This window comes from Silene latifolia, chromosome 9, assembly GCF_048544455.1.
Source record: "Silene latifolia isolate original U9 population chromosome 9, ASM4854445v1, whole genome shotgun sequence".
In the NCBI taxonomy this organism is placed as follows: domain Eukaryota; kingdom Viridiplantae; phylum Streptophyta; class Magnoliopsida; order Caryophyllales; family Caryophyllaceae; genus Silene; species Silene latifolia.
The window spans coordinates 26,079,931-26,093,774 of record NC_133534.1 but is presented as its reverse complement, the minus strand read 5'-3'; the positions used below and the strand labels follow the sequence as shown (position 1 = coordinate 26,093,774).

Genomic DNA, 13,844 nt, shown 5'->3' with positions numbered 1-13,844 from the left:
CACATGGTCAAATTAAGGTATCCATCTCAACCTTCCATATTTCCAAACGGGTTGATTCAGGGTTAGGGCACGAACGAGCCCAACCCAACCTAACCCAACCCAATAATGTAACAGTTGGCCAGGCCCGAACCCAAGCTATGACAATTGGCAAGGTTCAATTAGAGTTGCAAGTATGGCTCGATTCGAGTGACTCGGCCTGATAAGACCTGGAAATGTTAACCTGGAACTGACCTAAGCCAACCCGATTATAACCCGTAACTCGACTTATCCCATTAAGGTCGACCCGAATCGGAACCCGACCTGAACCGAGAACCGATGAATGTTTTGACCTAACCCGACAACTGACCTAAAATTGACCCAAAATAGATCTACCCCTTGTCCGAATCCGAAAGATAACCCGACATTAGCTCAAATATAACTCCGACATAAACAAAAAACTCAAGGCGATAAAGACTAAAATAAACCAACGGTATGAACGACTTTTATAAAGTACTTACAAATTAAAACTAATTAACCTTATAACTTCGCTAGTTAATAACCATTACTCAACTCAAACAGTAAAATAATGGGAACAAATCGATCGGATAATAAATTGATGAATGAGTCTGATAAAGACCCGACTCGATAACAACCCCACCCGACCAAAACGGACCTAAACCCGACTCTACACGATAAATCTATCTAAATGACTTGACTCGATGGTGACTCGAACTCGACCTAAACAAAACCCCGTGCCAAAAATTGATCCGATCCGTAAGCAACATGAATATAGCCGTGGACTCAACTGAACCTGAAATCGACATGACATGTCCGTATTGAGTAGTGAGTAGTGAGTAGTGAGTGTAGTGACTAGTGGGTTAGTGACCATAGTCCATTAGTCCATAGTATATCCGTATTAACAAAGCTAGTAATGTCATGAAAGTACATAATTGCTTATCCAAGTTATAATCCGTTTGACAAAAGTGTGTGCTGCTGTTCATAAATCGTCACTCCACAAACAGGGGAATGGCTACAATCTCCTTTGCTCAATCCACCATCTTCTCTAAACATTCACTCATAATCTGCAGAAATCACGTTGGATTCTTCAATTTATCCCGCGCTTTTTCCACATCTTCTTCAGCCCTTTCCTCTAACAATGTTCGCCCTAAAAAATGGAGGCAAAATGTTGTTGCTTCAATGGTGGAGGTTGGTGGGGTCAAAATTGCTAAAGAAGGTTTGTTGCCCACTTCCCAAAATTGCTTCTCTTTAGCAAATATGGTTCAATTCATGCAATTTGTGTTGTGATTTTTAATGGGTAGATGTTTTGATTACGAGTTTATTTGTGATTTTTTTGCAATCAATTCATTTTCCTTGTATTCCAGATTACATTTTTGTGTTTTTGATATTTTTGGGTAGTTGCTATAACTTCTGAATATTTGTGATTTTGACTTCATTTTGTAATTTACTGCATTTGGTGATTTTTGTTGTATGGGACAATCTAAGTTACTCAGACACTTCACTTTGGTCGCGTGCCGTGTATCATTTAACACCACAGTTGAAAACTTTGCGGAAAATAACCGTTCTGACATTCCAACACGTCGTGTCGGACACTTGCAGCTAACATAGGGGACAATTGCTGTAATTTGGACTGGTTTTTCTTTTTATTGAATTTTATTTTTCACTATGTCCCAAGATCGGTTTTATACTCCAACAGATAGTTTATGCATTTTCAATTAGGTAGTGATATCACAATTCACAAAATGGGTACAATCCACAATACAGTATCACTGGTTCCTAAGGTTATGTATTTAGACTTCAGTTGCCTCTTTTGCTTGGATTTGGTGCTGTGAACTGTATTAGGCAATTGATGTAATTTGAATTCTATCTTTTATGCTTTCATGCTATAAGTTCAGTAGAATGATTCTGTAGATGACGGAATTCGATGTCATTTTGATATCTGCATTTCCGGCGGTATGTGAAGTTAATTTTTTTTAATCTATGCATCGCAAGGTGTTGATCATATTTTAGGCTAATTGTGTTCGTTTCTAGAATATTATAAGGTGGTGTGGCTCTCCCTCTCCCCCTTATGTCTGAGTTACTATATTATATATTTTGGTATGGTTTATAAGCTCCTGTACCCTACATTTTAAACTGCATATTGCTTCCTGGTTTCAGATGTAGTGCGGGATGATCCCACGAATAATGTCCCAGATGCTATTTTCGCAAAGCTTGGAATGCAACTGCACAAGCGGGACCAACACCCACTTGGCATTATAAAGAATGCGATTCATGACTACTTTGATAAGAATTATTCCAACAAATTTGAAAAGTTTGACGATCTCTGCCCACTAGTGTCTGTGAAAGCTGTATGTCCTTAATTCGGATCTCCAAACTTCAAGGCGATGTGCTAACATGTCTGTTTTCACATATTGATGTAATTCAGATTTCATATTTGCTTCATGCATACATCTCTTATCACATGGTGTTGGTTTCCTTATAAGTTCAACTGCTCGGAAAGTAACTTTTTAACACTTATTTCAACACTCACGAATTGCCCCAACCATTATCCTGTGGACTATGTATCATCATCTAAAAAGAGCTTGCTTGTGTGTGAGTTGAATGAAGAACCTAAATATTTTTGTTAGCTGAGACAATCGTCTAAATATCAATGATTTAATGGCAACTAGTAAATCCATCCGAAACTGAGCTTATATTGCTTTGATGCATTTATTTGCTACTGTCCTTTTTCATTCAGATACGCGGGTAGTCTATCCATACTAACATTATATGTACCTCTTTGCAGAATTTTGATGATGTCTTGGTTCCTGCTGATCATGTAAGCCGGAGCTATAATGATACATATTATGTCGACTCACAAACTGTATTAAGGTGTCATACAAGTGCTCATCAAGCTGAACTGTTGAGAGGCGGACACACTCATTTCCTCGTAACTGGAGATGTATATCGAAGAGATTCTATAGACTCGACCCACTACCCCGTCTTTCATCAGGTTCTCCTGTCTTCTGAGATTTAGAGTTACATCTTTCACTGTGCTGTTGGCTTATTTTTTTGGTTTAACATTGCTGCAGATGGAAGGAGTTCGTGTTTTTTCCCCAGGGGATTGGGAATCATCTGGCAAGGATGCTACAACTTATGCCGCTGAGGATTTGAAGACATGTCTGGAGGGTTTGGCACGTCACTTATTTGGTAATTGTTGATCTAAATTGTTATACAGTTCCATTTTGGGGTCTATAATCAATTGTTATCTAGTTATATTTTTGGTAAGTTTTAGACAAGTGGGCAAACGGATACTAGGAATAGATAAGTGGGCATGTGATAGAAGAACCTAATTTATGATTAATTTTCACTACTTATTTCCTTGGTCTTTGGGCAAAAAGCAATATATAACAAATAACCGGGACAGAGGGAGTAAGCCAGACGTGAATGTTATACTCCCCCCTTGAGTTTGACTCGCTACATTTCTCAATGATACAAATTTTATGAAAGAAGCAAGTGGTAATTGTATATATGTCAAAGTTGATGTAATGAGTGTAATTAAAAGCAAGAAAGTGGATGAAAAATGAATGCACCGAAATTTGAGAGTTTTTGTCCTTTTATTGACAAATTTAGTAAAAGTGTAAATGTCATGAATTAGCTCAAACAACTTTAAAAGCGAAATGTAGTGAATTTAAGTGAAGGGAGTTTAAGATTTGAATGCATGGTTTTGGAATATTGCACAGTTTACTTTGGAGGAGAATGATTTTGACAAGGTGGAATTTCAAGAAAGGGCACCCTTGTTGGAGAGTTATCTCTAACTTGTGAAGTTAGTGATTGGTAATGTAAAATTCATGAGGCGGTTGTAAAGTCTTTGGCTTTGTATACTTGCCCCGTTTTCTTTAGTGAAAATCGGAATGAGATTTTGATATCTACATCACTTATTGTAGTCCAATTTGTTAACAGGTGCTGTAGAAATGCGTTGGGTCGATACTTACTTTCCATTCACAAATCCGTCATTTGAACTAGAAATATATTTTCAGGTATAATTTACCTTTGCAACACAGATATTATCGTAGTTCAAGCATACTTTTTAATTGCTAGCTGCTTCTGTGTTACGTTCTAAATGGACACTTAGCTCCAAATCATTTTACACTCGCACATATATTTGCTTCCTTTTTTCTCTTGAATGCTTTTCTTGATTTCTCTTTCAAGAAATTTCCTGGTGATCTTACAATGCAGGAGGAGTGGCTGGAAGTGTTGGGTTGTGGAGTGATGGAGCGAGAGATATTAGAGAGAAGTGGTAAACCGGAAAATTATGCTTGGGCTTTTGGACTGGGATTGGAGAGGCTAGCAATGGTCTTATTTGACATTCCTGATATCCGCCTTTTCTGGTCAACTGATGAACGATTTACTTCTCAGGTCCTTTCCTGACATATCATATTGTACTGCCTACTGTACTTTCTTTATATCGCCAGTTATATTACTCTAAAAATATTCCCAAAAATTTATCTAAGACAGGCTTATTTCTAATTAAGTGGGGGAATATATAAACTATTTGTGTGGGACTGTCTCATACAAGACTCACTGCTCTACAAGGAAATGTCATTTGCGTACTTTCGCAGTTTCACTGTCTTGTGTTGGGTCTGACTGGTTTCTACTTTGCAGTTCTCCAAAGGCCAGTTTGGTGTTAAGTTCAAGCCCTTCTCAAAGGTAAGTGAATGTTGAATTGTTTCTACTTATATACGGAGTAACAGATTTTGAGATCTGATTTTTTTATTTAACACATAGCTAATTTGTTTGAGACGCTGTGTCAATATTATTGGGTGAAACAACCAAGTAAATATTTTTTCATTTCTCATCTTTTGCTTGGCGGAGGTGGCAAAATACATGCTCTGATGCTTTAGAACTGTGGAAAAGCCCTACTTTTTTAGCTGGTTCGTGAAGGATATAAATTTTAAAATGAGGCCATGGTGCTCTAAGGAGACAAGGAACGATATCTTGAATGTGCCAAGTTATCTGAGGTTTTAAAATGTATTTCCATCAAATGCAATGTGTTAATTCTCGTAAATTGCATCTGCATTTAACTATTCTAGTTTAGGATTATTAGTAAAATTTTGTAGCATTCAATAATGTTCTTCAATCTTCATCCCTCCAAAGACTCTTCTGTCTACGGTAGATTAAGGAATAGGAGAGGGGGATTCCACCAATCAAGCCTTCTCGCCATAAGGTTATGGTTAGCCAGTCAGGTTCTCTGATAATTCTCTGAAATTCCCATTTCGAAACTTCACGCTTTATATTGAATCCAATTATTTAATCTTAAATCCCAGGTGAGTGGTCAGAGTGTCAGACCGTAAATCGTCGGCTTACCTTTACGTGTTAGCATTGCTGTATAAAATTTTCACTTTCTGCTTCTAAAGACCTTATATGTTTCTATTGCAGTTTCCTCCTTGTTTTAAAGATATGAGCTTTTGGATTAATGATTCATTTACTGAGAACAACTTATGTGAAGTAGTCCGTGGCATCGCAGGAGACCTTGCGGAAGAGGTATTCATCTACCTCTGTTTCCGCAAATATTTCTTATATTATATTTCTCAGTTCCCAATTAGACTTTCTTATTCCTTGCTCACAAGGGTGCTATTTTGACCTCAAGGATTCTATCATTTTATTTTATTTATAAAATCATCAGTGGTCTTACTGTCATGTACCAATGGTCTGTAGTCTCCACTCTCTCAACATGAAGAATTGTGCTCCGTATGAGTTGTAACTTGTGAGTTGTGAGGGTGATCCTGTAACTTGAATACCAATTATGTCGCGGGTTTTTGAAAGACGTGATTTTGTTCCTCTCAAAATAATCGTGTACGTAAAACCTCAAGTCCTCAACTTCTTATGGTTTGGAAAGTTGGTATTTATGGCAGTTGTACTGAAAAGTGCAAACCAACTGATGTCCTTCTAGCACATTTGGCGTCACTCGTGCACAACCGGAAAAAACTGGTCACCATCGCTCAAGTGAGGGGCTCTTAGCACATTGGGCCTCAAAAGAGAAATTACACTGTTGATACGAGTATGAGTATCAATCCATTCAAACTCCCATTTAAACTCGTCAAACCCTCAATAACCTCAGATACTTGCACTGGAGGCTAAGTTTTGTGGTGATATTATTACTTAGAAAAATGGAATCACTGTCATATTTACTGTGGTTCACTGAGTGGGGAAGTGGCGGAGACTTCTCCCATGTGAAATGAGATATCACAAGATTAATCCCTCTTTGTACAGGTGCGATTAATTGACAATTTTACCAATAAGAAAGGGATGACAAGTCACTGCTATCGGATCGCTTATCGATCCATGGAACGTTCTCTCACAGATGAGGAAATAAACGACTTACAGGTATTCTCCCCATAAAGTATCATCTTTCGGTTTTAACTATATCTGGAAGGGGTCTTGCATGTTCGGCATGCTCTTCTATCTACTAACATCCACATTTTCCGATATATGCAGTCAAAAGTTCGAGAAGAGGTGGAGCAAAAGTTAAAAGTTGTCTTAAGATAATGCTTCAAGGCTCAGGAGAGCCTGTGACTTCAGCCTTGTAAATTTCTTCACTCTTTATTATTATTGCCACTATTTAAATGATGCATTAGAATTCCTCAAAATATATTCTATTTGTTCGTTTCATACATGCTTGAGAATTCGGGTTACCAGATTTTTGAGGAACGATGGTGTTAATTACGGAGTAGTTCCTATGCGATTGTTCAAGACTGTTTGATAATAAGTTTCTTAAAACCAGCCGAATTCGATATTTTGTACTCCGATCCCTTCATCCCAAATTCGTTGTCCTCATTTGACTTTGGTCAACTTCTAGGGTTCTACCAAACCCGGAGGCTTGTTCTTTTATGACTTTTTCTTCGGCGCTTAATTTTTTGCGTGTTAGTGACGTGCTTATAGGGTTCTATGACTAACTTGCATTTCCTTGAAACTTACGAGGATAGTACAAAGTGTGTTGGGAAAGCAAAGCAACACAGTGACTAGTAGTCATTAGGACTAAACTAGCTTTTGAGAGTGACAAGCTCTCAATTTATGAATCAATGCACTCAAGTCAGAGTATGATGAACCACCTTCAGCCACCGCCTTCCACGCCTTTTCCTTCAAACTTTTTGCTCTCTGTCTCATCTCCTCAGCCTTTTCCCCTTCCATTGTATCTCTCAATGCCATCTCTATTGCCTTTTGACTTATAAGGTCTTCAATGGAAGGCGCTTGACTCCATTTCTTCACCCCAACCGAGACTCCGGTCTTCAAAATATCAGTCACCAGTTTCTCATTATAGAACTGCTCAGCAAAAATCGGCCATGTGACCATCGGTATGCCAGCCGAGATCCCTTCTAATGTTGAGTTCCATCCACAATGAGTCACAAATGCCCCTATAGCCTTGTGCTCCAATATCAGGGATTGCGGGGCCCATCCTCTTTTTATCAAAACTCTTCCTTGTGTCTTCTGCTCGAATCCATGTGCCAACCATTCTTCATCCTTCTTCCCGTTATTGTCTCCATTTCGCATCACCCAAATGAAGTTATTCTTTGCCGAACTTTCTAGCGCCATTGCTATCTCGTACAATTGGGGAGTGATCGAGGGTGCTGCGCTCCCAAAACAAATGTAAATAACTGAAGTAGGTTTCTTTGGGTTATCGAAGCTTCTTTCCCTCTTGTAGCCTTCTCCTTGACGCTCCTATTGTACAGAGAAACAGGCCCTACTAGCCACGCCCTTCTTCCCAAGTCCTTCCTGAATAACTCAGCATACTGCGGTTCCACCTCATAAAAACTGTTAACGATCACCCCATAACTCTCCACCTCGGATTTCTTGATCTGATCGATTAATCTCTTCCAGAATGAGTTTTTTGCCATTGATTCTTGGGGGATCTGGGAGCGCAGCCACTTGATCTCATGGGGAATGAGAGGAAGAGCGAATTACTCGTCATCAGATGAGACATTGCGGTAAGGTTCATACATTTGGACAATCTCTTGAGCGCATAGAGCGAAGTATCCATATCCATGGAACACAAGCCTTGGGACGTTGAACTGGGAATTTCATAGTTTATACTCGATTTATAGACAAGAAAAGAGAGATTGTAATTAATTGACATCTTCAGTATTGAAAAGAAGTTGAGTAGCAGTTACCATGTTGTAGTTAAATCGTGATGTCCATCTTTAGCAGTTACCATGTTTTTATATTAATTACGTTTTTTTTTTTTTGGTGCTTATATTAATTACGTTTATAAGGAGGAGATCTACAAGTAGCCAAGTAGAGTGGCAAGTATTCTAAATCCGGGGGAGAATATGTCAGCGGGTCGATTAATTCTGAAGCTAGCTAGTTAGTGATGCCCATGACGATGTTGTAACTATGTAGTGCGAGTAGGGATGTGATTATGTGAATGACGGAGTTGGCTCGATCAATCCGCAAAATCGGTTTGGTCAAAACTCGGTTTGAGTTCGATTAAACTGTTTTTGAATTGGATTAAATTGCTTTAGTGCTTGAGCTCAAGGTAAGGGTGACTAAATCTGAGCTAGGTTCGAGCCCGGGAGAGAATCTACATATTTCTGAATTTCTGAATGTACTTGATCTGTTTTTATCACATATGACGAACGCATAATTTTCATTTTCTTGAAGATTATGAAGATAATACATCTGTGTCGAAAATACAGCTAAGTCGAAACATATTTTGCTTTTTATAGTAGTAAATAGTACGGAGTAATGCACCAAAGTCAGAGTAAGATGAGCCACCTTCCGCCACCGCCTTCCACGCCATTTCCTTCAACTGTTTTGCTCTCAGTCTCATCTCCTCAGCCGCATCTCCTTCCGTTATCTCTCTCAATGCCGTCTCTATAATTTCCCGGCTTATGAGGTCTTCCACTGAAGGCATTCTATTCCATTTCTTCACTCCAACAGAAACTCCAGTTCTCAGAATACCAGTCACCAGTTTTTCATTATAGAATTGCTCAGCAAAACTCGGCCATGTCACCATTGGCACACCAGCAGAGATCCCTTCTAGTATCGAGTTCCACCCACAATGAGTCACAAATGTTCCAATATTAGTACTTGCGGGGCCCATCCTCTTATTATCAAACCTCTCCCAACTGTCCTCTGCTCGAATCCCGGTGGCAACCATTCTTCATCGTTTTTCGCATTATTGTCCCCGTTTCGCACCACCCAGATGAAGTTCTTTTCACAATTTTCTAGAGCCACTGCTATCTCGTGCAACTGTGGAGCTAACGAGGGTCCTGCGCTACCAAAGCAAATGTAAATTACCGAAGCAGGCTTCTTTGAGTCGAGCCAATTCAAGCACTCGTGCTCGTCGATCGAAGCCTCTTTTCCTCTTTGAGCTTTGTCCTCAAAGCTTCTATTGCACAAAGAAACCGGCCCCACATTCCACGCCTTTCTCCCTAATTCCCTCCTATAAAACTCCACATAATCCGGTTCCAGCTCGTAAAAGCTGTTAACAATCACCCCATAACTCTCCACCTCTAATTTCTTGATCAGTTCCATTCTCTTCCGCATTGGGTTGTCCTTGTCACCCATTAACTCAGGGGGCATTTGAGAGCGAGTCATCTTGATCTCATAGGGAATGAGAGGAAGAGTAAACGTCTCATCAGCCCCCGACACATTCTCATAAGGCTCATGTACCAGAACAAGTATTTCCGCACATAGCGAAAAGACGCCAGTTCCATGGAAGACCAGCCTAGGGACATTGAAATTGGCAGCAGATTCCGTGGCCCAAGGAAAGAAGACATCCGCCACAAGGCAATTGGGCCGGACTTTATCCAAGTACTGCTCCAGCTGCTCTTGGAGCAGCTGGGCAGCCATGAAGAACTTCGGCATCAGACCAGGATACCTCATTGCAATAGCGGAATTCTCGCAACCTTCAGGTAGCCCAGCTTCTTTAGCTGGAAACTTGAATATCTCTAAGTTAATTAACGAGCTCCCAACTTTACCGAGTCCATTTCAATTGCCTTGGTGAACGTCGGGGCATTGACGTGTGTGGTGATAATAGTCGCCTTGACATTGCGTGCAGCAAAACGCCTTGCAATGTCAAGGACTGGGATCATGTGACCATGCGCCATGAACGGGAACAGAACTATGTGAAGGTGGTTAGGTTCGACACCCATTACTTTTATTATCTGATCAATTGAGAAATGATTTGAGTTTTCTTAGACGAGATTTAGATCGATAATATTTTATGCTACTCAACGGAAAAAACATGAGATATATAGCTGTTAAAATAGAAGTAATTAATAACATAAGAATCGCCATTTGCAATTGTCTTCCTCACTTGAAACTATTTTTCGCAAATGGATCCACATCATCGTTTTTTAAGGTTTAAGTGTAAAACCGCTACTTCAAATAGCGCCTTTAGTAATATATGAGAAATTTTGAAAGGAAAAAAAAAATAAAAAAAATTCAAATAGCAAAACTGTTACCAACATAACCCAAAGTTGAAGTAGGTATAGTGGCTGGTACCTTTTATACCAAGAGGTGTTGGGTTCAAATTCTAGAAAATGGTTTTCATTATTGATTTTAATCATTTACGGGTTAATTGTTGTCCTTTAGTTTTGGCACAAAGACCAAGAAAAGAGGAGATAACCAATTATAAGATGACAAGTAAATCAAATTAAGTGTAAAAGATTAAATTGCTCATGAAATGCAGTCCTAAAATGAAAAGGACAACAATTAACTGAAACACCAAAAAATGAAATAGGACAATAAATAACCGGGACAGACGGAGTACAAGTGTAGTTTCATAGTAAAACAAATTTGAATGCTCATAGTAGGAAGTGAACTCATGACCTCACCTGTACAATTGCAATTAGGATTCTCTATGTTTCCTAAAAGAAATGGAGAATGCATTTCCTATTAATGGTCTAGATTTCCTTTTACAACGATCTAACGATTTGGGTTTCAACACGAAAAATAATGTTAATCAAAGGCAAGGTAAATCAAAAGGGTTGATTGAGTTTCTAAATCTAATCAATTTTCATTGATGATCAACATGAAGGGGTCAATAGGAACGCCGAGGAGAAGCCTACAAATTCAGAAATCATCATGTGAGACGGTCTCTCAATAATATTAGTGGATTGTTAATTATCTTATTACACCGAATACCTTTTTTTTTTTGTAATTAGTTTCTAATGACTTGCATAACTTGCATTTCCTTGAAAATTATGTAGATTGATTGAAGATGGGAAGAATGGAAGATAATACAAATATGTGTATCAAAACATAGTGCTTACTATAGTAATTACTCTACTAATTAGGAATAAACTCGCTAACGAGTGTGGTAGCTCCTCAACTCATCAATCAATGCACTCAAGTCAGAGTAAGATGAGCCACCTTCCGCCACTGCCTTCCACGCCTTATCCTTCAACTGTTTCGCTCGTTGTCTCATCTCTTCGGCTGCATCTCCTTCGGTTATCTCTCTCAATGCTGCCTCTATAACCTCCCGGCTTATAAGTTCTTCTACTGAAGGCTTTCCATTCCATTTCTTCACTCCAACGGATACTCCAATCTTCAGAATATCAGTCACCAGTTTTTCATTGTAAAACTGCTCAGCAAACATCGGCCATGTCACCATTGGCATGCCGGCAGAGATCCCTTCTAATGTCGAGTTCCATCCACAATGAGTCACAAATGCTCCTAATGCCGCGTGTTCCAGTATTAGTACTTGCGGGGCCCATCCTCTTATTATCAAACCTCTCCCTTCTGTCCTCTGCTCGAATCCTGATGGCAACCATTCGTCATCATTCTTCCCTTTATCGTCTCCATTTCGCACCACCCAGATGAAGTTCTTTCCGGAATTTTCTAGAGCCGTTGCTATCTCGTGCAATTGTGGAGCAAACGAGGGAGCTGAGCTCCCAAAGCAAATGTATACTACAGAAGCAGGACTCTTTGAGTTGAGCCAATTCAAGCAGTTGTGCTCGTCGATTGAAGCCTTTTTCCCTCTCTGAGCCTTCTCCTCGACGCTCCTATTGCACAAAGAAACCGGCCCCACATGCCACGCCTTTCTTCCTAATTCCTTCCTGTAAAACTCAGCATAATCGGGTTCTAGCTCGTAAAAGCTGTTGACAATCACACCATAACTCTCCAGTTCTGATTTCTTGATCATTTCCATTCTATTCTGCCTTGGGTTGTCCTTGTCTCCCATTAAGTCGGCCGGCATTTGAGAGCGAGTCAATTTGATCTCATGGGGAATGAGGGGAAGACTGAACGTCTCGTCGTCAGATGAGACGTTCTCATAAGGCTTGTATACCTGAACAACTTCCTGCGTGCATAGCGAAAAATAGCTAGTTCCATGGAAGACAAGCCTAGGGACATTGAACTTGGCTGAAGACTCAGTGGCCCATGGAAAGAACATATCCGCTACGAGGCAATCGGGTCGGACCCTATCCAAGTACTGCTCCAGCTGCTCTTGGAGAAGCTGGTTAGCCAGGAAGAACAGTTGATTCTCTCCTGGCTGCTTCACTGCGATTTCAGCTTCTTTGGCCGGAAAACTAAAAATCTCCAAGTCGATATATGAATTTCCAACTTTACGACCAGTCTCAATCGCCTTGGTAAACATGGAGGCGTAGACAGGGGTGGTGATAATGGTGGCCTTGACATTGCGAGCTGCCAAAAGCCTAGCAATGTCGAGGGCTGGGATCATGTGGCCTTGCGCCAGGAAGGGGAACAGAACTACGTGAAGTTCAGCACCCATTTTTTGAGTTATGCAATCAATTTAGAAATGATGATACGATTTTGTGAGAGAATGTTATGCTACTCAATGGAAATAACTGATATTTATATAGGGATTTTTGTTTGCATCATTGCACATGTCATTCTTTTTATAGATTATTTATGATTCTATTTATAGAAAGTTCATGGGTATGCCGTAAGTGAAGTATTCTGTATTGCCCGCAGTTAAAATTTGGGTGCAATTCTTAGGAGACCTGAATTCAAGCTTCCCTAAAAGTAATTTTGTGGAGTGTTTATGGTCTAAGTCCATGCCTTTTAGATTTCGAGTCTGTCACTCTCGAGCGACTTACTTAGTATACGTAGTTTGCAGGCTATCATGTATACCCCATAGCAGCTGCCGGTTCCATAGTTACCCAAAGAAAAGTATTCTGTATGCTAAGGCACAAGGTATTAAGTGACGTGCGTCAGTGACTTGAACACTTCTAGGAGATTTTAGTAGTCGCGTCTTTGGTTTTGTCTCGTTTTGACCACTAGACAACTTGATTTGAATGTCTTTGAATCTGTTTCTAGAAGTTTTTTTTTTGGGTATTTTGGGTGTTTTGATAATCGTGAATATTTTTTTTTTTTTTTTTGCATGCCCTCTTATGAAGAGGTAAATCGAGTATTAGAAGGTTTTGATATCAGCAGTCTGCAGTGAAGTCTAAGTCTAAACCATGGTGATATATAGGTGGCTACGAGCATTTTCAATGATAAGCTAGTTGGTACTAGTTTACCTTTGCCACATCATTTTTTTAGCAATAATAATTTCAAGCTACAAGTTATTTCAATGGTAAGGCAAATCTATTACTAGCTTGATTACACCCACTTAACACATTTTTCTATTTATTTATTTAATTCTTAAATTTTAAATATAAAATAAAAACTTTATAAATGAGACAACTATTTTTCTATTGGAGATATTCTTCTTGTGAGTCCATTTAAGTAAGTAGCTTCATGGAGGAGCTACTAGCTTAAAATTATTTGAGCAAAGTCAATCTACATGGACAACTTCAATGGTTGAGCTACTAGCTTTCAATTTCTTAAAATTGCAAGAAAGTCATTTTGTCCAACCATTGAAGATGCTCTAAGGTGTAGATTCGAGCGGCATAAAAAAG

The 13,844-nt window shown here is 39.4% G+C and overlaps 2 protein-coding genes and 2 pseudogenes across 2 annotated transcripts; 1 reads left to right on the top strand and 3 right to left on the bottom strand.

Moving 5' to 3' along the window:
* The first annotated feature begins 851 nt into the window (after positions 1-851).
* LOC141599435 (phenylalanine--tRNA ligase, chloroplastic/mitochondrial) lies at positions 852-6,778 on the top strand. The gene is made up of 10 exons (XM_074419435.1): positions 852-1,213; positions 2,155-2,345; positions 2,783-2,989; positions 3,069-3,186; positions 3,940-4,016; positions 4,216-4,395; positions 4,642-4,686; positions 5,416-5,520; positions 6,250-6,363; positions 6,475-6,778. The coding sequence occupies exons 1-10, from the start codon at positions 1,006-1,008 to the stop codon at positions 6,523-6,525; spliced, it is 1,296 nt and encodes a 431-aa protein (XP_074275536.1). The 5' UTR covers positions 852-1,005; the 3' UTR covers positions 6,526-6,778.
* Positions 6,779-6,914: 136 nt separating this feature from the next.
* LOC141599436 (putative UDP-glucosyl transferase 73B6) lies at positions 6,915-7,969 on the bottom strand (annotated as a pseudogene).
* A 637-nt stretch (positions 7,970-8,606) lies between these two features.
* On the bottom strand, positions 8,607-10,226 carry LOC141599434 (scopoletin glucosyltransferase-like; annotated as a pseudogene).
* A 948-nt stretch (positions 10,227-11,174) lies between these two features.
* On the bottom strand, positions 11,175-12,808 carry LOC141602545 (scopoletin glucosyltransferase-like). Its single transcript, XM_074422774.1, has one exon. It carries the CDS (start codon positions 12,710-12,712, stop codon positions 11,288-11,290), a length of 1,425 nt encoding a protein of 474 aa, XP_074278875.1. The 5' UTR covers positions 12,713-12,808; the 3' UTR covers positions 11,175-11,287.
* Between the last annotated feature and the right edge of the window lie 1,036 nt (positions 12,809-13,844).